General features: G+C 31.6%; 2 protein-coding genes across 2 annotated transcripts; one reads left to right on the forward strand and one right to left on the reverse strand.

Annotated features, from left to right (window-relative positions):
* The first annotated feature begins 13,164 nt into the window (after positions 1–13,164).
* LOC111004169 (protein AAR2 homolog) lies at positions 13,165–17,467 on the forward strand. Its single transcript, XM_022275056.2, has 5 exons — positions 13,165–13,463; positions 13,908–14,110; positions 14,639–14,860; positions 15,488–15,614; positions 16,361–17,467. Exons 1-5 carry the CDS (start codon positions 13,261–13,263, stop codon positions 16,779–16,781), a joined length of 1,176 nt encoding a protein of 391 aa, XP_022130748.1. The 5' UTR covers positions 13,165–13,260; the 3' UTR covers positions 16,782–17,467.
* Positions 17,468–18,881: 1,414 nt separating this feature from the next.
* Positions 18,882–24,418, reverse strand: LOC111004168 (MKI67 FHA domain-interacting nucleolar phosphoprotein-like). Its single transcript, XM_045629028.1, has 8 exons — positions 24,206–24,418; positions 24,004–24,141; positions 23,749–23,926; positions 23,431–23,531; positions 21,075–21,136; positions 19,931–20,527; positions 19,435–19,541; positions 18,882–18,978 (listed from the first exon to the last, which is right to left on the reverse strand). Exons 1-8 carry the CDS (start codon positions 24,284–24,286, stop codon positions 18,896–18,898), a joined length of 1,347 nt encoding a protein of 448 aa, XP_045484984.1. The 5' UTR covers positions 24,287–24,418; the 3' UTR covers positions 18,882–18,895.
* Positions 24,419–24,682: the final 264 nt, after the last annotated feature.

Here is a 24,682-nt window from a genome sequence, read left to right on the forward strand (position 1 = left end):
GCTATTTGGTACTCTATCCATACATAAGACACAGACCATAAACAGACCCTAAGACTAATATGTCCGTAAGAATATAATCTTCGCAGTGCCTTGGGGCGCGTACGAATTTACGCATAAAAGCACCGTATACGCGTGTCTTGTGCACCCTAAATATTATTTCTTGTGTGAGGGATATATTTAGTTGTACACTGGCTGAATACACAAAAATTGCATTATTTATAATTAGCTATGAATAGGTTTAGGTTTTAAGTTTTTACTTGTTATGTTTATATTATGTTTTTAGTTTAGTTTTCTATTGTATTAGTATAAATTTACTGTTAAAATAGGAGTTATGTAATTAAATAAATAAATATTGACATGAGTAACATTTAGCTAATATAATACTTAAACATCGGGTCATATAATAAAAAATATTAAAGCCACTGTAATTCCATAATGTCGACTGTATACAACTCTCGTGTCGTGTGAGTTTGTAATTAACATACCTAGACACTCCCAATGCCAGAAGGCGAGTACATTGACGGCCTATATCTAATATAATAATAAAAAAATATCTGTCACAGAATATGTTAGTAAACTAACGTATTTATTGACTTTATGTTTTATGTAGCCTTTCTGTATCTGTAAATAGGATCGTATTTGAGACATAAGGCGTGTAAATGGACATTATTATAACTAAGAAAAATCACGTGGAGTCCAACCCCTGCAAGTCACATGAAGATTATATTTCGTTTCTATAGCAATATACGGCAACAAAATAAATATTTATTAGTGTGTTTTACTATGTATTCTTTTGACCAGTATGTCACGCGTAGCGAGCAGCGAAGCATTATTGTCGTGTCGTAGCCCACAACGGTCAACCGCCGGTCTTCGTCAAAAGCACTATTCCCGCCCACGTTTCAAAGCCTTTCCTACTTGACAATTCTCTTTCATATGATTCTTACGAATTCTATGCTTAATGGCGATGTTTTTTTTAATAATAGCTAAACACCTTAGACAAAAATTATCATAAAATTATCTATTCATTAAACAAGATTAGATATAATGATTTAAAAAGTTATAGAAGTTGTTATCGTTTTTAAAATATCTCAGAAACGGTAATAACAGAAATAAAGAATTGATAAATTTTTTATAGATAATTTTATGATCTACAGTTTTGTCTAGGCTAATTGGGTACTTTTATGATAAAACTTACCGTTTTGCTGGAAAACGCAAAAAACTCATTTTTTACCTTTGATAGTAAAAAAAATCCATACACGGGAATTATGGGGAACTTTTAAATATCATTTATAATTATGTTTTGAACAATTTTTACTGATTTTCAACTTGCTGGGACTTTATGTACCTTCGAATGCCTAAATTTACCAGGCAATTATTTAAATAAATATATATGTTCCCTTTTAAAATAGTTCGATACGATATCGGCCTACTGACGTACCCATCAGTATGTACTACGGTATTACAATTATATTACGCACAACGCAAGACTACTGTGCTCGTTGTAGCCCACAGAACCAAGAACCAAGATATTAACTTGTTTACGGTACATTTCTGTGTTATACTGGCCTGTTGTAGGTAAGTCCGTGCCGATTTATCTATCCTATGAAAAAATGGGTACATAATTTATCACTAGTCTAATCCCACTGTAATACTACATCGCTAAAGGTGGCGTGAAGCGAATCGTCTCGAACGGATGTAATTACAAGTAGTTACCGCCCTGGACAGATGCTAGCGTATTGTCAAAGGTAGGAAGGCAATTTACCTAGCTGCAATTTCAATTCTGCTTTTCTTTGAAATTAAAAACTTAAATTCTTTGAAATTCTTCAGATAACAGTACATTATCGCATAACATTGTTTTGTGTTGTAAATAGTATAAGAAAATAATAAGTTAGGTTATATTCGTGTTTATGTTTGATCTGTAATAGCAGTGTTAGCGAATCTTAGAGTTAATTCACAGTAGCGATATTGTGTAAATTATGTGTTTAGTATTATACTTTATTTGTTTATAACTATAAAATTATTTATTAAACTCTATTTTATTTTATTTTTCTCGACATAATCGTATTGGCATTGTCAATAAGTCTGTATGTATTTCTGTAATAAATGATACTAATACATTTAATACCAATACATTCATTAGTAATAAAGTGCTAAAGAGCTCCCAAATTAAAATTAAAGAACATATGCTTTTACATATACATAGATAGATCCATGGGCGACGGTGATACATACCATCATGTGAGCCTTCTGTTCGTTTGCCCCATGTTCTATAAAAAACATAAAAACAGTCCTAGAACACACCGACACTTCTTGTCTTTAACAGAAAGATATATTTTAAATTAGATACATAAATCTTAAAAAAATACTTTAATTTTTATAATAACAGTTAGTGTATGAATGCTTACTATAAAGTCAACGATTATATATTTGATAAAAGGGCCTAAGACTAGTGCCAGACAGACTGCTTCTAAATAATTTGCGATATTTAAAATAAGTGTTGTTTCCCATAGTCATTTTGCATGATAATTTTCTATGTTAAAAGAGTACCTATCGAGAGTTTTTACGCCGCTTGGCCTACACTCTCTGTCTTCTTCCGATGAGTGATATCTACCGATTCAAATTTAATGACGTGGAATAAGTGATACCTGTATCTTATAATCCATAATAAATATATTCTATTATAATTTTTTTGTTTCCCTTTTCCGGAATTTGTCAGTAAAACATGAAATTTTAAAGGATTCCTAAATCGCAATGAAGCAATTAATCGCTGCACTACCAAGTGTCAACAGACGAAATCGAATGTAATAATTTGTTACACGGCGCCCTCTATAATTGAAGTAAGTCGGCATTCTCGTTTATTAAACACGAATTCGACTTCCGAAACACGGAAATCGATCATTACCAGCAAATCTCCTGTATTTCAGTCAATTTTAGCTCCTATTACAAACTATGCAGGCTTACAACTGCGTGTTATTTATGAAATACTTCGGGAATAAGTACAAAGTTCGGTCGTCAGTCCGTCCCTTCTCAATTATCGCCTCATCTAACATGGTATCTTTCAAAGGACTAATCAATTTGTCTGTTTCGATAGAAATAAAAGTAAGATACAGGCGCTGAAACCTTTAAACAACGCTCTCAACGAATAATAGTCTAAGATCCGGGATTAGAAAAATATACCCTCATTTGTTATTTAGATAAAACAATTTTTTATAAGCTGATTTCAACAGGAACTTATAAAAACAACCTCTGCCATCATAAGCCTGCTGCAATTAATAGTAATTAATTAATTAACAACTAATTTATTTCTAATTTTTACTTTCTCATGTTAGTTTAGTTACATGTAATAAGTTAAAACCATCACCGTAAGCACCCATCTCTATGATTGCTATACTTACCTGCAGCCAGGTGAGAAAAGGTAAATAATTAATGTAGCTTATTTCCCTCACATATTAATTAAAATATCTAAGTACAATAATAAACTGCATAACTTACTACACGCAACTATACATAGATTTATTTTATTATCGACATATTTATATGTTCGCAGAGTGAATTTACAGTAGCTATATTGTGTATAATCGCATTGGCATAGCTTGTAAGGATAATGTATGTATTTTTGTAATAAATAATAAATAAATATATACTTTAATTAGAACTGTTATGCCACTAGGCTAAAGAGCTCCCAAATTTAAATTAAAGAACATAGTATTTTACATTCCCTTTTACAAAACAAGTCCTTTTGAAATGAAGAAAATTGTATCCGATAATTCAAGCGCCATTGAAAGACAAATTAGCAAATGAAAAAACATTATTAAAAATACTTAATTTAATGAGTACAGTCTCGAAATTGTAAACAAGAAAATTGGGTCAGTGGAAATAACGAGGTGAAATAAAAACCGAATCTGAAAAGATAGTGAATGGCGGTTAAAATATCAAGTTTACAAGCAAGGAAATATTTAGTTAGTATTTCCTTTTGTGTATGTAACTGTGAGCTTATTTGGGTAGAAACGCTTTTAATTTTCACGATTATAAAGTACCGATGTGAGCTACGCTATCCTGAGTTAAACTATGTATTAATATGACTATTGGTACGAATGATTTGTCAGTAAACCATACACTTACAGCTTGGCAACACAGCTTGAAGCCACCAGCGCTCCATAGACAAATAACCAATAACGCTGCAACCTTTTATGGTCTGGGTCTTTTGTGCATCAGTTCGTTATCATTTGTTTTTAAAGCCAAGTAGGTGATAACCCTTCCATAATAGTACTGACTAGAAAATAATGATGCATTTTGCATTATAGAAAACAAAATTTTAATTTTATTTGTTTGATAGATATATGGTAATCACAATTGAATCGATCAAGTTACATTTATTTGTACGCATAAATATAATAATAATTTATAAGAGTCAGTTGTCGAACGCTACCGATCGCGGAGGCCGATGTGCCTCTTTGTCGCTCGTTCCGCGCTCTCGCTTGCACTTCAAGCCTTAAATTGAACGACTCAGAGCGAGGTAACGCCTCAGGAGTCATGTTTTTTCGTGCGTGCAGCCGTTTCTTTAAAATTTTAAGACGGTGTCACGTCAAAACAAGAATACGCTACAGGCATATCACTTTTCTGTATTTTTATTTATAATTTTCAAATTCAAGTATAAAATAAATTCTGACACAAGTCGGGCTTGGCTTTTCGACTCTACTTGCATCGCTGTCAAAAAAGTTTTACATATAGAAAAACAACACACAGTCAAGGTTCAAATGTGAAACAAATTTTACCACTACATAATATAATATGCAGATGCCTCTAAAGCCCTTTGATACTAAGAGACCGCTACATCTCGCCTTAACGAGATTACCCTCATACTTGAAAACCCTTCTGAGATGACCAATGTAATGTAATTAAGGTTGCATTGAGTATTTTATATCGCAGGCTCCTTTGCCCCCAATTATAAAATTATAAAATTGGGTTAAACACAGTAAATACTACAAGACTATTAGGTAAATATTTGAAGATCTCACTGTCATCTAATTTTTTTTAAATCAGTCGCTACTCGGGTAATAAAAAGGTAATTTAAAACATAATTTACAATATCTACCATCTATTTGGTTATTTTTGTATTTATAAAAGCTAACAAAATACTCGAGAAAAGTGAAATACAAGATTTAATGGGTAGGTAGGTAGGTAAAACAACAAACTCGAAAAATAAAAAATAAAAATTATAAAACCCATTACAAATTGAAAATCCTGACTGTTTTAGGCGTAGTTTTTAATCCTACTTACTATTCTATATGTTATGTGTATGAAGTTATCACTCTGCTGAGATTGAAATTTCTTTTAGTAGAAGAAATACTCCTTCATATTTTTTTTATAAAATTCTGTACGGATGCAATCTGTGGTTAAGACACAGGTAATTTTTTTTGTGCAACAAAAGTCTCTAAAGGTACAAGGACTGAGTAATTGTATACAAAAAATACTCTACCTTCTATTAATGACAAACTTAACTAGTTTAATTACATTATTCGCGATCTTCAAGTATACTCCATTCCGCATTCGAAACTAATAGCCGAGTCAACAGGCCCTTATGAATGGAAAATATGCCTAAATACAATTTTAATTTCTAACATTTGAACCTGGGATTGGGAACAAAGGAGGGTTAAGTACGGTCTGTGCTTTATCAGTGAGAAGGCTCTCAAGTTAAGCGCTGAAGCTGAGTGGATGACATGTCAATTGCACTGGTTTGTTCGAATTACGTTCGATTTTTATAAAGTTTCATACACATAATATTATGCTAAACAAAAGTCACTATAACAATAAGAATTTTGTGTAGGCGTGAATTTAAAAACAATGATTATTATTAAATATCTTTTAATCGGCTAAAATGGTTGAATAAAAAAGTATCTACTTTATATTGCTGAAGAGCCCGCGAAATTTAAATACTTACATTTTAAAACAACTATAATTAATAAAATGTAGAACCCTTATCACAGTGTTGGCCTAAAGTGAGTAACCTTAGTAACCTTGAGGTCGTAGGTTCAAACCCCGGCTGTCCACGAATTTTCTAATCTTTCTATGTGATCGATAACGAAATAGATACAAAAATCTTAGGTCAAGAGCAAGGGTTCTGCCACGAATTTTATATTATACGTAACCCGAAACTAAAATAGCACAATGAAAAATATACTGTACTAGTAAAAGCCGTACTAGTTTAGACTGTCATAGTGTTTTTTATAAGCGTCGCGATTTCCTAAATCTCTCTCTAGTGCTTGCGTCTAGCTAACTCTCGGAGTTATGCCCCGAGAGTTTAGCTAGACGCAAGCACTCACTTCAACTGTTTTTTTGTAGTCACTCATTTCATATCAATAAACTGTATCATGGGAGTTAGGCCCCGAGAGTATAGCCAGAGGTAGGCACTCTCTTAGAATATTATATTGCATTCCTTCTTGTTACATAGCAATTAACATTTCATTATTTCGCTAATATTTTATTGTTGTACGAGAGTGGTTAATATAGAGTAAAACTGAAATCTTCTATTATTTAAAGCACTCCGAGAAGGAAGATTAAGAGGAAATACTTGATACACCAGTATGAGCCCAAATATGATATTTTATTAAAAATAGTAAAATAATTTTGACTAGTATAAAATATAGAATTAACAACGAAATCGCAACTCCTTTAGGCAAAATAAACTCAAAGGAAAAATTCTATTTTGATACAATAGCATCTAAGACAAAGGTAATTTCAATGAAAGCTACATAACCTCAAGACTGTAACGAGACCTCTTTGACTGTCCAATAAAGAGCTCGGACAAAAAGTCACAATTAGTACTCCGACCGTTGTCCCTAATTAACTTGATCGAGTTTTATTTCGTAACCTTTTTACATTCAAACCACGTCCCACTGAAAAGAATTTAGCATTAGGTGTTAGTTCCCATTCGTTTTAAATGTAAATTTCCTCGCTAAAACATTTAGAAAAATGTATAGTGGCTCAATTAAACAGGGTAGGAATAACAATGTTTAATGTTGGTTGAAAGTTTTATGAATGAACATTTACGTAGAATGTTTGTGCCCCACTTTTGAATACTTGAAAATATAAAATCACTAAAATCCGGTGCTAATTACTATACCACTAAGATCTTCGATATTTCAAGTTAAAAAGGGACTGGCCGTGTGTTTTACAAAAGGCACCCATATAGATTCTTCGTCGGGAAAGTCAGTGGCTGGCTTTAATTTCATATAATAAAATAAAACGTACCTACCGCTACTACATTTTTTATCTTTATTAAATAATATATTATCTAGGGATTTAACATCCAAGATCGGTGCACACGTGACACACAATGGAGGCAGTTTGCCGTAGCTACTCTAAAGCCGGAATGTACTATTTAATCCACATTCGTACGGTGCCCACGAATGTTTTATATAAAAAGTTTTTATTGCAACATCCATATAAAACAGGCAATCAGAACCACCTTAGTTTGTTGTGGAAACGCTGGCAACAGTGAAAATCTAAAACTAGATTGGAAAATTGAATGTTTGTTTGATCCAGATACACACGCTGCATTGCAATCCTGCGGATTGTGGACAAATTCAATTTTCTTCTCGCCAATAACGAAAACAATAACGCAGGCGATGTAGGAACTAAGAACTCGGATTTCGCTAAACATTGCAATGTAATGAACGTAAATTTCCCGCGATTGTTCCACAGACTGTGTTTATATCTTATAAAATGAAGTTGAACACGAATGTCTTAATTGGATTTGGTTATTAAAGTTATACCATGTTTTATAGTTGTTATTGCCAAAACAAAATCAGATTAATGTTTAACTCAATTGTGTTTTCGATACAATCCTTTTCTAAATAATTATACTCCAGTGGCGCTGCCACCTTTTATGGACCTTGAACTCAAATTTAATCCAATTCTTTGATTTATTTTTTAAACATCTGTCTTAAATCCAGATCTGTTTTAAAACATGCCAGTTTCCTTACGATGATTCACCTCAGAAGGAGAATGATTAAATGCAAACATAAACATCCACTGGAGCACAGCCGTAAGCTGAAATGGTGCCAAGACTGCTCTTCTAAAATAATACCGATTTCATTTATTTACTGGTAATCTACATATTCTAAAAGAAAATACTTTGACAATACCTAAAGCCAAAACAGAAAACATAAGTCAATTAAGGAACAGATAAAGGAAGGATAACTGAAATTAAACATACAAAAAATCTACAACTTTATATTTTAAAGAAAAAAATATTGTTAAAACTGCAAAAAAAACAGTCTTCCCGATTCCTTGAATATTTCCTCACTCCTATTGTAAGGTGGAAAATGTCTAAATATATATGGTATCGGGTACAGCATTTTGATTATTGATATATACTCATACATCATAATAATATTTGGCATTTACACTCACTAACAAAAAATCCCGATGACGACAAAACCTAATTTCGTTGTAGTTCATATAAAGCGGGAATCAAATACGAAGCAACATAATTTATATGGTAGTTAGGGGGCCAGGCCATGGTGCGCTTCCTTCAACTAACCACTGACTAAATGGCTATGGTCGAGAAGATGTGTATATCTGTGGCGGGGAACTTTGTTTACTCGATTCAGAGTTTAATGCTTGTATGTCGCTACACTATCAAGCTCCGCTAGCAACGTAGACATAGAAATCGCTTCGACGTAGTTCATTGCGCTCGTGTTAACCCACACTTTTAAATATTCATCCCTCAGATTATGTGGTCTGTAAGGATTGTTAAAAGAACAACATATCAAATTGTATTTATTTGAGGATCATCAGAAATAAACAAAACACAAATACGATGAAACTAGTGACTTTTGAACAAACTTTGTGAACAAAACAAGCCATCTTAACTGAATATTGTTCTTATATGTTCTATGTTAATTTATCGTAATTCTGCTTGCAATTAATATTCATTTTTGTCCTGGCTGCATTTTAGTTTTTGTTTTGTAGACCTCTTGACTCTTGGCTTGTCTCTGCGGCGGCAAAAAACCTAATCCTTCGTTGGAGAGTGCTCAGACACGGCTTAAAGTTCAAAATGCCGTGACACGAAGACAACCAAAGGGTTGTCTTCTGAGAGGTTTTCTTCATGCATGGCTTATTCTGAATTTTCTTGATATGCCAATCTGTACTATATGACGGTTTCAATTCAACTGCTTATTTGTTACTCCATAGTATTGATTCTTTAAGGTTTTTCCGAGGCTTTATTTGAGTTAGTACCTGAACTTCCATTATATCCTTAATATCCAAGTAGCTAGAATAGTTAACTAATCAGAAATATATATTTTGTATATGGAATACAAAGCCTCCAAGATATTTTTTATTTAAAATTATAATTAATATATAATCTACCGTTCCCAACATTTTATGAACGTCGATTTATTTCGAGAACATAAAATGTTGTTTGAGAACACGTTTGTATCAAGTACGAACACTATTCAAACCGTATTTGAATTACTTAAAGAAATATAAGTTAATTGTCTAATTCTCACACCATATACAAAACTGACAGAAAGAGTTGTGTAGTAGAGATAGCAATTTAAACATAATTAAGAGGTTAGGGTTTGAATAAAAATAAATAAACCTATATATATAGAGTTAAGAAGTATTATCGCACAAAATAATAGCCTTAAGTTCTAAGAAAACCGATATATACGTGACAAGTCTTGGAGCTCACTAGAGACAAGAACACTATTAAAAGTTTGCCAACTCAACTTTGAGTTTGTGTTTGCTCTATAAATACTTGTTTTTGTAATAAATTGTTTACTTTTAATGGGTTGAACCTAAAGTAAAATGCGCTAATTTTATTCTGCAATAACATTTATTGCAGAAGTTCGTAAACAATTGCAGTCTTGCTAATAAAGATTTATGCATATTGTAAAAGTCTGTCATAAGAAAAATGTTACAAATAGTTCCTGATTTCGCACGTCTGTTGTATACGGCTGTTATAACAAGTGTCAACTGTGTGTTAGTGTTGATTTATAATTTTAATTTTATCTTGTAGATTATCTTTTAACATTATAATTTTCGTTTTATACAACTGCAACGGTATTATAAAAGAAATTTTATGGGTGAGAATCAGAAATGAGACTAAGCGAACTATCCGTATTCCGTATGTCAAAATTCAATACATTTTTGACGTACGGCAGTCAGACTGAACGCGCGCTATCTTGACCAGAGTTGGTTGGCGTCTGTTACCATGTTACTACTAACTGATTCTTTATCTTACATGACTATACTCATCATATTTGTTTTAAAACAATCGCAATCTATAAAATTTATTAAAACTTGAATTCATTTTATAAGCTTCCTATAGTGACATTATCAAAGAACAATTTTATTATCATTAATTTAATAAAAATCATTGGTTTTTTAAATAAGCCGGAACGGGACAATTCAAAATCTTTTAAAGCAATTTCCCAAAGTAATTCTCTTTCGAATTATTCCTGAGGGTTAAAATACGTTTTCAAGGAAACATTTTATGGTAAACATACATTATGTTACTAAAAACATCGTTGTGAATTCGTTATAACGATTTGCATTTTACGTGTATTTTTCGTGTACAGATTTGAAAACTGAAATTCTTTTCACTTACCAATATACTCGATTCATGACTGAGCGATTTTCATAGAATATAATATTTTTCGTTCGCAAACTCGAGCATCCCATGAGATCTCGTATCCTTAAATTTCTGACGAAAACAAAGAATCTCTGAATATAGGTTTGCGAGAGGGAAATGGAAATTTACATCCTAATTTCCCAAGTGTATTCTATAGTAAGGCTCTATTCGTCAGTGTTAACAAAAATCGGGAATATCGATATGCTGTCTCAATTTCTATAGAGATGGAAGCTATTTTCAACCAAACAATCCTTAAATTTCAATACTAAAGCGCATTTCCAATATCTTAATTAATGTTTTATATGCTACGTTAGTAACTAATACTAATATTGCGATGAAATAAGTTCTATTTTTGGTGATGACTACACATTGTTAGACAACCTATTGTCTTTGATTTATTATGCGTCATTAAGAATTTTACGCGTAAAAATAGTTTGTTTTTATACAAACAAACATTTATTTGACTTCAATTTTATTAAGTACTTTTAACAAAAAAACAGAATTATTTTAATTTTTCATTTCTCATTCACCTACGCTTTAATATTTTAGCTGCATTGAAATATAATACTCTCGAAAAGCAAAATATAAATGGTAAATGACTGGAATAATTAAATACGATTTAACAAAAACATACGCATTCTCGTATGCTTACCATCATTGATTATATAATATATTATATACTGGTTTAATAGCTATTTTCACTATATAGACATTATAAACCATTTTTTTTATAGAACAGGAGGCAAACATAAGGCTCATCTGATGTGATACCATGGATACTCTCAATGCCAGGGCTCGCGAATGCGTTGCCGACGTTTCTCAGATTTGGTACAGTTGTTTCTATTTACCTAGTATTAAATTATTTTTCATCTAGTAATCATCTATGGACCACAGACCATGTCACATCACAGAAAATCGGCTCCTATAAACTTCTAGACTATCAAATCCCTAATGCCGTCGAGATGTTATTTATATTTATGGATAATTATATGTATGGATAAGTTCATTAATTTAAAGTGCTTACATAACGCCACTACATTTTAATTTGGTCTCAATTTTTGACAATTCGTATTCACGACATGCACTCAGTAGATCCACTAATTGCATACGGCAAAACTAAAGCGCATTTCATCATTCATGATTACCGCAACATAACTACGTCTCGCCACGTCAACGTTAGTGGTGCTCGAGACAGGAATTCGTCACCTGTTGAAAAATAATTAGGCAAAAAAATCGGTACCGAAAACAAAAAATCAGGTGCTGTTAACATCGCTGTTAAGCCGCTTGCTGTGTTATATGCACTTGACGGTTACTGAAAATATGCGGTTTCAACGAAATTTTCCCAGTGAGCCGTAAGAGAATTTGAATTTCAAAAATTGCTTGATAATCATTTTTCGTACTCATACTAAGTTGAAAAAAAAACGTGTGTGTACTTATGAAGTCGCGTTAGAAGGTTACACTTCTTTGGTGTAATTAGATAAATATCATTTAAAAAAATTTTGAAGCGACAACAACAATAAAAAGAAAGTATTTAAGACCTTAAAATTTTATAATAAAACGCATTATCTAGTTAAATAAGTTTATTTAAATATGTATTACGGAAAAACGAAAAATGTTGACAGTAGGGTGTCGGCTTTTTGTGACGGCGTGCGTGCGCATCGTAAAAATTTTCCCTAGCGCGCCAAAAGAAGTATAACTTCAATATACTCAACAGCCATAGAACAGCTTACAATATTATGAAACGCTATGTGTAGATACTTTCATGAAAATGTGATTAGATAAGTGGCATCAGAATTCTTTAGATTGCACTCCAGAGACACACAACCTGAATCCATCATCTCTTTTTAATTAACGCTCTTGGAGTTTCACGCAGTCTTTCGAAAGGGATGAAACTGCTTGCCCCCTTCCATCTTCCCTGGACAGTTTAATGAACCCACATTTAAGCGGTGGTTATATAGGAATCTCTTGGACAGGCGTGCCCTCCGATAGGCCACATCTCACTGAACAACATTGAATTTTCAGCATGTAGTCTTTTATAATTAGGCTTGCAATATGGGATATACGAGTTTTTCTCACCACCTCCGCCGCCAGCATCAGAAATATCTTCAAGATCTTCGAGCCGCCGTCGTGGTCTCTTTTTTGGGGTGGGCGGGGCAAGCCCGCCCCCCTCGTTTCCTTCCTTGTTTATTATATTTACACTATTTGTCATTAAATTGTCTATTTATATTGTTATATAATAAGAGATAATATTTATTTTAATTAAAATATAATTAAAAAAAAAAAACATTTGAACTGCGCTTTTTCATACGCCAAGAATCGTTCCGATTTCATATTTATTGAAATAAATTAAATTGTAACGAGTAAGAGTAACGACTATGAATTGATTTCATAGACTGTGCCTACGAGGGCATCAAGTATCAACCAGACAGTTAATATTCATATGTATTATGTACTCTGTACTCTCAAAAAGGAATAGTTTGTCATTGTCAATGTCAGATGTCTGTTTGGTAATTTGGTAAACCTTATGGGAATAGCGATGTTATGCTAAATGTAAACATATTGTTTATTGTTTAGTTGTTATATTTTTATCACGAGTCAAGGTTGACTTATACTACAAAATGGACCAGGAGACTGCAAAGAAACTTCTTATAGAAGCTGGCACGTTTGTATTTCTTGGTGTTCCACAGGAGACCCAATTTGGGATCGATATGCAATGTTGGAATACTGATGAAGACTTTCGTGGTATCAAAATGATACCACCTGGCTTGCATTACATACACTATTCTGGTGTTAGCAAAGGCACCGGAGATGTGTCCCCGAGGTAAATAAAATAGAAAACTCGTACTATTCCTATGTTTTAAGGTTATTTTTTTACCGCTCTAGTTTAGAAATATCAAAGGAGATTTGATAGCATACTTTGACCTTTAAGTGGAGTTACATATACATTACACAGATGTACAGTTTGTAAGATACACTAATCAAATTAGGGTATATAACTACCATAATCTATATGTTGTATTTAGCATCTTAAGAATATTGTACCTTTCAAATAAAAATTTCTAACTTGTATCCGCTAAATTTCAGCTTAAAATATATACAGGCTCTATTATTAACACATTGTAAAGGGTTTACTAATAATGACCTAGTATATTATTGTTCAATAGTGAATATTTTAAGCAGTTAGTCAACAGAGACAAATAAATCAGGTGTAAAATTCACAATATTATATCTTTCTTTTTACTGTTGTGTTATTTACATCTTTCAGGTCTGGATTTATGCATTACTTTCAAAAGAAAGAATTTCTTGTAAAGCTGTGGGATAAAAATGTTGAAGACATGAGTAAAGATGAGGTCACAGATGAGAGTATTCAGCGCTTAAAAGATAACTTGCTAACATTGGATAGGCATTTAGGTCCTTATCCATATGATATTTGGCAAAAGTGGAAACTACTATCGTCACAGATTACAGGTAATATACGAAGTAGTACAGAGTTATATCATAGCACTAAGATTAAGACCCCTATGTCAAACCCAAGATGTTTTTGACATACAGAAGTTACACTTGGGATTAAATCTCCACTCTGATAACTAAGAATTAAGAAAACTATAAAAAATAAGAGTTTGCATACCTCTGATTTTTATAGAATTTTAAGTTCATTTTAAGTTTCTGTAAGTAAAATTTTTAAAGAACACAAACATAATCTACAAAAACAATTTCAGATAATGACTATTGAGTAATTGATTGTGTTATCAAACTTTGATTGTTGTTACTTATTGATAACTTCAACCTGAGGTCAATAATTGGTTGCTAGACATATTGAGTCTAAGTGCGGAAATAGAGTCCACAAACCATAAACCATACCTACATGTCTATAGAGAAAAGTGATGAATAGTGCAGAAATATGTCTTCTCTAAGCAGCTAATTAAACAACTAGAATATAAATTTTACTTCACTTCATAATATAAAAGTTATAAATGATAATCTATAATATTACAGAGGACTTGGTAAATAGATTTTCACCAGAGAGTGGCCTAATTAGAGCATCTGTGGAATTATTATCAACTTCCGATAAAGACAGACCAAGAGGAGTAAAAACATCAATAGATACTGAAGATAAGAATAAGGAAACCCCAGGACAATCAGATGCAAAGCGTGCCAAACGCATCACTGCTGCTGAGAAGGAAGACTCAATGTTGCCAAATTTACAACCAGTGCCAGGTAATGTAGGTCATTGATGGCAATTTTATCACTGTGATGCAGCAACTTTTTATTCTATCAATTTAAAACTAAATCATTTTTATCTAAGTAATATCTGAAACTTACAAAATATTTCAAACACTCATTGCAATAAATTTAAGTATGATTAACTTACTAAACTATGTAGAAAGTATATTACTCTATGCATAACTAGCACTTCTACAAGAGACTCAATATCAGGACAGTTATCTAATGTCATTTAAACACACAAATGGGCCAAAAATAATGTTCTAAGGGACTATTAAAATCTCACTGGTTTAAACAATGTATTATATGTGTCTAAGCAAATTTTGTTTTCCTTTCAAACTATCATTGTAAATTAATCATCAGGTGCTAGGACTGACAATTTAAGGAATTGGAATACTCTTTTCAGTTGTAACCGAGCAGAGAAAAAGTTTATTATTAAGTTCTTTTTATTAAGGAATAGTTACTACATAATAATATTAAGCAATTATTATATTTAATAAGGATTGCTTGTATTTTCCATTTCTCACTGCACCAGATGTTCTATCGGCTTTATTTAATCCAGTCTAGTGGTTTAGTTGGTCTGATAGGTACATTATAAGTTATAGTTTAAAACGATTGCAGGAGCATCGTTAAGATTCACAGAGATACCACATGATAAGTTTCCACCGGGTTCGACTCCAGAAGAAATCACCAAACATTACCTTGACCAGTCATACACACTTGAACTAATGATTGCACAACATGTTGAGTAAGTATAAATATTTTATCATCAACATCCGAAGAATAATGTTCGGACATATTAGCTTGTGTGTGTGTTTATAATTTCAAAACTGGTAAGGCAGCTTAATAATAAAACACTGCTATAGTAAGGGACAGTGCTCTGTATTTTGTTTGAAGAAGGAAAAACTTTATACTTCTGTTTCGTGAACATTTTTTTTTAAATTGGCAAGTGGGTCAGCCACCTGTCCTTGACGGACATGGCATCGAGTTATAGGGTCTAAGGTATGCCATTTTCACACAGTGATTGTTAATCCATATTTTTAGAATGTCTATATTTGGGGTTCTGATTAATCACTAGTCTTGTGAATCATTCGCTAAAGCAAGCTTGTTTTTAATCTGATTTCCATAATCAATATGTTATATTAGTAAATTCTAAACTTCAAACCATTATTCATAAACATAGTAAGAAATAGTATGTAGTTATAATTTGACACACAAAAGCATTTAGAGTCATACTATGTTTATGAATAAAGTGTAAAATTATATTAATTTCAATTCATGAATAACATAGAATGTGGTAAACTTTAAACTAATTCAATTGTATTAAGACTGCCTTGAGTAAAAAAATATTTTTAATTACCAATCTACATTAACAGTTTGGCTTGCCCGAACTGTTAAACCTAAAAAATAAAAAAATTAAAACTTTACTTTATTTGACTCAAAACAAACATTACATTCTATATACAATTTATATAAACTTGCCAACTTTTTCAGACCCCTTCACATAATAGGTGAGCTCCAATTCGCATATTTATGCTTCCTTATCGGTCACTCCTTGGAAGCATTTGAACATTGGAAGAATTTAGTGATACTATTTTGCTCCTGCGATGAGGCAATACACAAATACCGTTCAGTGTACTTCCATTTCATTCGCACAGTTGAAGTGCAAATAGAAGAAATGCCAGAAGAGTTTCTAGCTGATATTGTTATGAACAAAAATCTTGTTTACAAGAAACTTCGGGAGTTTTTTAAAACGGCCTACACAAGCAAAGTCGATGGCCGCCTCTTGACAATGATTGAGCGGTTTAAAGACAACTTAACGGACAAATTACAATGGGATTTTACAGGATTGGACAAAGATGAGGAAGATGAGAGGCCGGTGATAGTCAAAATTGATGAACCAGAGGATGATTAGATGTCCAAGAAAGCTCATTTAAGTCGAGTGTTGTATGAAATCTATGAACATTTAAGAATATATAGTCGAAGCTTTATGAACTGAAGCTTCCGGTCATAAATCATATTTATGTCTGTCTCCATGTGTGTAGTGATCTGCGTAAGAATTGTAGATATGCATACCGATAACAGGAGAGGTACGATCGATATGCTAAATTATTATTATGTTAAATTAATAAAAATAATTTTTCCTATCTGAAAATATAAAAAAATACCGTATTAAGCTTCATGTTAAAGACACGACAAGTTACACTCTAACATAATTCTAGAAAATAAAACTTAGGCCAATAAAATGGGAAGGGAGAAACGGAATACTAACACATTCCGCTTTTTTAATATTAATTTCCACGCGGAAATATTTTAACGTATTCCAATTGGAAAACACTTAATATTTGTTGCAATGATTACCAGAACATATCTTTAATGTTTTACGAATTTTCAGGCATTCGTAAGTGATGTTTATATTATGTACTGTGTACATTTTATATGTTTTATCTGTATATAGTTCCTCTCTTTAATTTATGTAAAGGACGTCATTTGTGATTTTATCATATGTACCTAAAGGTATGAAATATGAATCCTTTATATTTGTAAAGAAAAAGATTTTTCTATTGCATATCTTTAGTAAATAAACTCTACTTGAAATAATTTTGTAGTATTTGTTACCATGACATCATTTTGTGAAAATTTAATTCCACAACTATTAAACCTTCCATAGTAAAAAACACGTTAAACAATCAGATATATACAATAATTTTTAATAGTCGACACACGTTTTGACTGCAATACACAAACATATAAATTCAATAATGATAAAATTTATTTATTCCACTACATTATTCTACCTAAACAGTTACTTCTAATTCGATAGAACACAAAAATAATACCCACACCAATTATTCTACATAAAAACATTAAAATTATTATACTTATATGCCTAAATATAGCAACTCTTGTGAACTCAGCCAGTGTACAATGAAATAGGTCTACCTCAACAGAAATTTTGTTAATTATTTGGAATGCTGTAATGCAACAAAGCGTTAATAAATAAAATCATAAATAAATAAATATGCTTGCTAGTAAAATACATAACTACCTACACCACATTTAACTTTTCTAAAGTGATTTTAGTTTATAAAGCTGGGCGTTACCTACATGCTTTTGTTTTACCTATAGTAAGTTAATAGAATTACTTTGTTCTGAAGAAAAGGCTAGGTGGCTAGCGAACTAAAGTGCCTGGTTTAATATTCGGTAGGTTTACTGTTCGTTTCCTTTCACTCAATGAAAAATTGGATTGCCAGAATACCATACAAATATCAGTTCTATGACGAAAAAAATTGCTACTGTTTTGTAGCTCGTGAAATATGTATAAAAAATAATTTAAGATCTGACGCCATACTCAGGTTCTCCTGTCCTGTTAAGGTAGTGGAAATCAATTCAATAGGTTTTCCTGGCAGCGCTGAGGCACTGTTATGTAATAATCGTTTTAAATTGTATACACATATAATTGTTAATAAATAAGTAATCCTATTTTTTACAAAACCTGTATATAAAAGCAAATATTAAATTGGTTTTTGACTGTGGAACACTATTGATTATATAGAAAAATAAAATTCTGACTCGTGAAGGATTTGAACCTCCGTCCTCCGATGTATTGGTCCAAGCCGTGTCGGCGCTCTAACCTACTGAGCTAACGAGTCCTTGTAGAGTAAGTCTAAACAACAAAATATTTTTCCCTAGATGACGTCATTCTGAATCATATCCGCCTGACTCATCGGTAATCTGATAAAATAAGTCTCAATATTATTGTTTACATAAGAACTAACCTAAAATAAAACGGAGCTAACATTCCCGTAACTCGTAGTCGCCGAATTCTCACATTCGCGCCATTTTAAAATTCAACGCAATTCTTTCGAATTTAATTATGATGATAACATAGATAATACTTAATTACAAACGAGGGCCCATAAGTAGGGATAATTTTCTGTGTATAAAAATTAATGGTTTCAACTCTATATTTTATGATGAAGATGAGGATTTGAGCAACATTCAGAGACAGTAAAATAATTAAATACTTTATTTCTTCTTTTTAATAACTTTGTTTAAAGTCTTCTTATTATTTTGCTTCTCAAACTTTACTTTCTTAGTCTGTACAGGTTCTGAAACAATGCGTGCAAAAGTAATATCAGTTTCTGTCCAAAAATTTGATTATTAAAATTTAATTTTTAAATAACACTTTATTAAGTTATAAAAATTCATAATCAAACAATGTTTTTTTTTAATTTATCATTGAAATTTGGCCTACCGGAATTAACAGTGCGAACGATTTCAACGAAAGGATAAATGTGTAGTAAAGGAATAAAATGATTTCAATCATTACTCGTAAACGGTATTATAGTTCAGATAGAAAAAATGTTAACTTAAAAAATGTGTTTGGATTAGATCCCGATTATAAGTATTTATATTAAACTGTTTAAGTATTTATATGTAAAGTTGACATCATGACTAAGTCATGGTGACTTGCACGCCTATCGCTTAGTCTGCCTATATTAAGGCCTACCTTAATTAAGATCACAATTACAAACCATTTTATTAAACACACATTGTTTACTTACTCTGTTCAGCTTTCCTTTTAGGCGCTACAACTGGCTTTTCTTGCTTTTTAATATTCTTAACACCTTTTTTATCAGTCGGTTGTGCACTTTTCTTACCTTGACGTTTTCTGAAATCATACCAAAATACATTACTATCACTTAAAACTTTCACATTTATATTCTAATCTGTGGGGATAAAAGTTGATACTTTGGCAGTCACTGTTATCACTTCAGTCAGCTTTAATAACAAAGAAAAATATTTATCCCGTAAAACTATTCAATGTTTTCTTATACTGTTTCTATATCAAGCACAAAAACTTCATAATTAATAATTATAAAATGAAGGGGTCCTTACGACTAGTAACTTATTTTAACTTAACTAGATTGGAAGTGAAATTAACACAAGAAATTACAACCTGTAAATCCTTAATTTTCAATAAATAAATGGTAAATTTTGTTTAGTCACAAATTCAATAGAAAGATTTCATTACATTAGGAAGCTGCTATGTTTACTAACCTGCCTACAATCTTGGCTGGTTCTTCATTTGCACTACTTTCATCATCAGATGAATTATCTTCTGAGTCAAAGGACTCTTCACCCATTGCTTTAACAAATTCATCAGAATCAAACTCTAATGAACCATCACTATCACCATCAGATTCTTGTATATTAATAAAGTCTTCTAACAATTCTACTTTTAACTCTTCTAATTTTTGTTTCTTTATTTTTTGACTTTTGGCAATTTTTTTCTCATTTTTTTCTTTTTCAACCTCATCTTGCTTTACTTCTGGAACTGCAGCACTTTGTTTACCTTTTTTGTTTTTCTTAACACCTTGCTCATTTACTTTAGACTTTTTCTTATCAGTTGTCTCATTCAACTTAATATTTTTACCTTTTGATTTTTTACCAGTATTCTTAACATCTAACTTATCTTCAGATGCCACTTTTACTTCTTTCTTGTCATCTTTGCTTTTCTCCTTCTTTATGTCACCAGTTTTCTCATCAGTTTCAACTTTGTCATGTACATAATTTATACCTTCCGGTACATCAACTGGCTTAAAAAAGTCATAAGCTATTCCTATTTCCTTCAGTTTCTTTTTTGTTTGTCCTAAACTGAACATTAATAAATTCAGATTTATTTATGAATGCAAAGTATTTGCGATACTGTATTAGTTATTATAAAATCTAAATATGTATATGAAAATGGCCGTTACTAAGGGAAATAGGGATTCTATTTCCCTTGGTCAAAATACGGAGGAATGTGACGGGTCACTAGAATGCTCAAATGAAGGCAGTCTATTACTGGAGCTTTGAATCAGACATTAAGAATTACGGCAATCAAAAGAATTAGCTTAAGAAATATTAGTTGTTTCTAACAGTTTTCTTAATAAACAATAGATTTTTGTAAAAAAGCGTTTTAATTATATGTATCATAAAAACTAAAGCTGATACAAACAATCTGATTTTAATCTTAAACAATAACACGAGAAGCTATAATTACTTAATAAATAATATAAATTAGTCATAATTTTTCATGCATCAATTTTTTTTATGTTTGTACTAGTTTTGTTACCCATTAAAGTGTTATCCAAATAAAATTAATTATGATTTTTAATTATTACTATTATATACATGCTTCAATTGATGATTCTATACTTACGTTTTCAACATACTCTGTGCTGCCTTAGTATCAGCATCTTCAGATTTTGGAGCATTGATTTTCTAAAAAAAAAAAGAAACACTTGGTTAAGTTGGTTAGCATCTTTCAAATTACAATTTTACTTATCAAGCAAATTCCCCATTCAGATGTAATGTATGTGCAGCCATAAAACTGAAATAACATTTTCTGTTTCTGGCCACTATCAGTCTGAAAGTCTCAATTAAATGCTGCACATAATGGAATTTAATTTAAATCATATATTTCATTTTTGACAAAACGGGAAATTTCTATGAGCATTAAAGGTTAAATTACTTCTCCTTAAATGAAATATCTCTCGCTGAATCACTGTTCAAAGATAATGTTAACAAGTGTAAGGTCAGATTTACATTTCGACCGCATACGGTGCGGATATAATTAGGATATTTGAAAGCATAGACATTAAGAACACGACCGGGGTACCACTATCTTTGGGGTATTTCTGTAAAAGTAATTAGTAGCAATATTGATGTTATTGCTATTAATTCCTACGCAAGAATTGTATTGAAAGTGGCGAGTTTCACTATCTAATAAAACATAGTAGTTCCATTATTTAAAGCAGGTACTATGTGCGACTCCAGTAACTTTAGACCAATTTCTGTACTACCTACACATATATTAAATCAACTGGTAATCCATTTTAACGCAAACAAATTACTATACTAACTACTACTATATATATAATAATCAGTTCGGTTTTACGAAGGGTCGTTTGACAGCCGATGCCTATGATTAGTTTTATATATATATATATATATAGTTAAGACTAGAGAGGAGTATCATAACACTTTAGATGTTTTCTGCGACATCCATTATCGGCCTCAGACATTAATCGGAAAACTCCGTACCTATAGTCCTCAGGATCGGCAGCAGATATGGGGGTACCACAGGGTTCAAGTCTTGGTCCTTTCATATTTCTTGTTTATATAAAAGATATAACTTTCATGGTAGAAAAAAAAACATCAAATAGTTTTGTTTCCTGATGATCCGTCCTTAATTTTTAAAATCAAACGAGAAATAACAAATTTTGACGATGTGAACAATGTATATTATCTCTCTTTAATTGTCCATTGGTTCAGTATGAATATACTTCTACTTTATGCAAAACATTCGTTTTTAGATGCATAATTTTGTGCAAAATGCAAGGGTTATGGATACTAGACCAATTATAAATGATGAGGAATTGTATCTGGATAATACTGTATTTCTTGGAATCACCATGGAAAACTTCAGTGGTCTTCTCATAGCAACAGGTTGGCGAAGAGACTTAGTTCTGCAACTTACGCCATTAAAAAATTCTAACAATTCATGCAGCTGATTTAGAAACTATTTAAATCCTGTAGAAGAGGGCTATTCGTGCAATCTATAATTTTAAATATAGGGAATCTCCGAGAGATTAAATTCAAAGAAATTAATATCTAAATATAGTCAACTTTCCCTCGCTATATATTTATGAAATGTTATCTATGTATAGAAAAATATTGATAAGTTTACTATAGAACTTACGCATAATATTAATACAGTTGAAACCGATTATAAAGACATCGAATCGTCGACGACCGATCGGTTATTACAGCCAGATTGTAAGGTACTGCCCGAATCTCTAGTAAACCATTCAGCAAACATACCGCCTATAAAAACATCGGAAACAGCGGCATATCACTTACAATGACGAAACTTTATCAATATTCAGCGGCTTTTTGTCCCAGCAAAACAAAACAATACGGACGATTTTAAATCTTATTGATAAGCATTGAATAAATATTTAGACGCATATTATTACCTACGCATTTTCTCCCACCTCATCCGAACCTTTTCCCGGCCATTTCAGAAATTCTTTCGGAAGCTGAAATTAATATCCATAACACTAACAAAAATTAAGACCAGCAAGACCCTGAAGAACAGTTTCAGCCAACAACAATTTCTGAGGCTCTTAACGCTACAAGAGTTTTGCAAAAAATTGTTGCCTTCAATGACTTTTAATACTGATGATACTCTTATCTTGAGGAGTAAGAAAGGGAAAATTCAAAAAAAATTGAGACTGGGCTGAGACAAACAGACTAAAATGACTGATTACTTTAAAAACGAGTGTAGTCTTATACCCCATTGCATTAAGCAGCTAAGTACATTTCATATTGCTTTAAATAAATATTTTTTATTTCCTTTCCAACATTTCATTTGATAAGTTTACATAGATAACCTATACTTACCTATACTAGATAAATATGTACCTTTAATAATATAACTACACAAGTATTTAATGACGGGAAATAAGTGATAACTGTATCTTACATTCCAAAATAAACATTAAAAAAAATACCTTTTTCTCTGCCCTTCTCCTATTAGCTGTTGGGTTATTTTGAGGAGTCCAGTGCATTCTTTTAGCGCTAATTTTTTGCTTTTCTGGAGGTATGTAAACAGCTGGAAGTAATATTTATTTACTTATATATATCTGCTTGACTGCTTACTACAAATGTAAAAATTCTATGCATAGTAAATACAATTATAATATCTAGGTCTTTGATACATGTCATGATACAACTACTAGTAAGAAAACCTTTTAATATATACTAAGTATATATATATATATATACATTTCCACAGGTATATTTTATTTTCCATGAGCAAGTTTTTTTACCTTTGATTAGTCTCTTTCCCATAAGATAATTATTCATTGTCTCCGCAACAACTTGTGCTACTGTTGGATCCATAAATTCCACAAATGCATATCCCTTGGAGTTACCTGTTCTTTTAGAACGGATAACTCGTACATTTGTAACCATTCCAAATTGACGAAAGTATTGACTCATCTCATTCTGTAAATTACATAAATTTAATTTTGGTTTTATTATGTTCAATTATTTTTTAGTATCAATAGAATTTTGAAACTAACCTCATAAAAACCATGTGGGATGTGAGACAAATAGACGAGACCTCTTGGAATACGTTTCTTGATTCTTCCATGTTTCACGCGCTTGAGAGGAGTTTTGATTACTTCTTTGACTTCTGTATCATCTTTTTTATCTTTTTTCTAAAAAAAATATTAATTTAAAACAGTTCCTATCAAAAACAAATTCACAATCCTGGGCGCTTACTTTTAATAATTTTTTTATTCCCTTAACAGACTTTACAAATTCTTTCTGTTTACTTGAATCTAACGCTACACTGTCTTCCATTGTGAGTAATATTCTATTCAGTAACTTTAGAAGTATAAAATATTTGGTTTCTAGTTTTGTTTTCAGTTTTTAAAGCAAAATTTTCAATATTCAAACGTGGATGTCAAACAATGTATATTGTACTTGTATAGTATATGTCAATTGTTGGAAATCTAAAATCCAAATGCCACAATATGATTTACATCAGGTGTCAACTGTCTGTTTTATTTTGCTATAACTTCTAAGTTATAGTAATAATCAATTATAGCAACTCTGATTTACACTATTTAATGGTTTACATATCTTAAAAAATAATAATTGTTATAAAATTAGAAGTGTGTCAAGCCCAACAGACAAAAATAGGTTAAACAAAAATTATGCAAACATTACTATGAAAAATGTGAGTTGTGACATTGC

This window comes from Pieris rapae, chromosome 7, assembly GCF_905147795.1.
Source record: "Pieris rapae chromosome 7, ilPieRapa1.1, whole genome shotgun sequence".
Taxonomy (NCBI): Eukaryota; Metazoa; Arthropoda; class Insecta; order Lepidoptera; family Pieridae; genus Pieris; species Pieris rapae.

Coding starts and splice junctions, on each gene's coding strand:
- LOC111004169 (XM_022275056.2), top strand. CDS start 13,261: ATGGACCAGGAGACTGCAAAGAAACTTCTTATAGAAGCTGGCACGTTT. Junction 14,861..15,487: donor AAATTTACAACCAGTGCCAG/GTAATGTAGGTC, acceptor AAACGATTGCAG/GAGCATCGTTAAGATTCACA. Junction 15,615..16,360: donor ATGATTGCACAACATGTTGA/GTAAGTATAAAT, acceptor CAACTTTTTCAG/ACCCCTTCACATAATAGGTG.
- LOC111004168 (XM_045629028.1), bottom strand. CDS start 24,286: ATGGAAGACAGTGTAGCGTTAGATTCAAGTAAACAGAAAGAATTTGTA. Junction 24,142..24,205: donor GAATAAAAAAATTATTAAAA/GTAAGCGCCCAG, acceptor TATTTTTTTTAG/AAAAAAGATAAAAAAGATGA. Junction 20,528..21,074: donor GCACAGAGTATGTTGAAAAC/GTAAGTATAGAA, acceptor ATTAATGTTCAG/TTTAGGACAAACAAAAAAGA.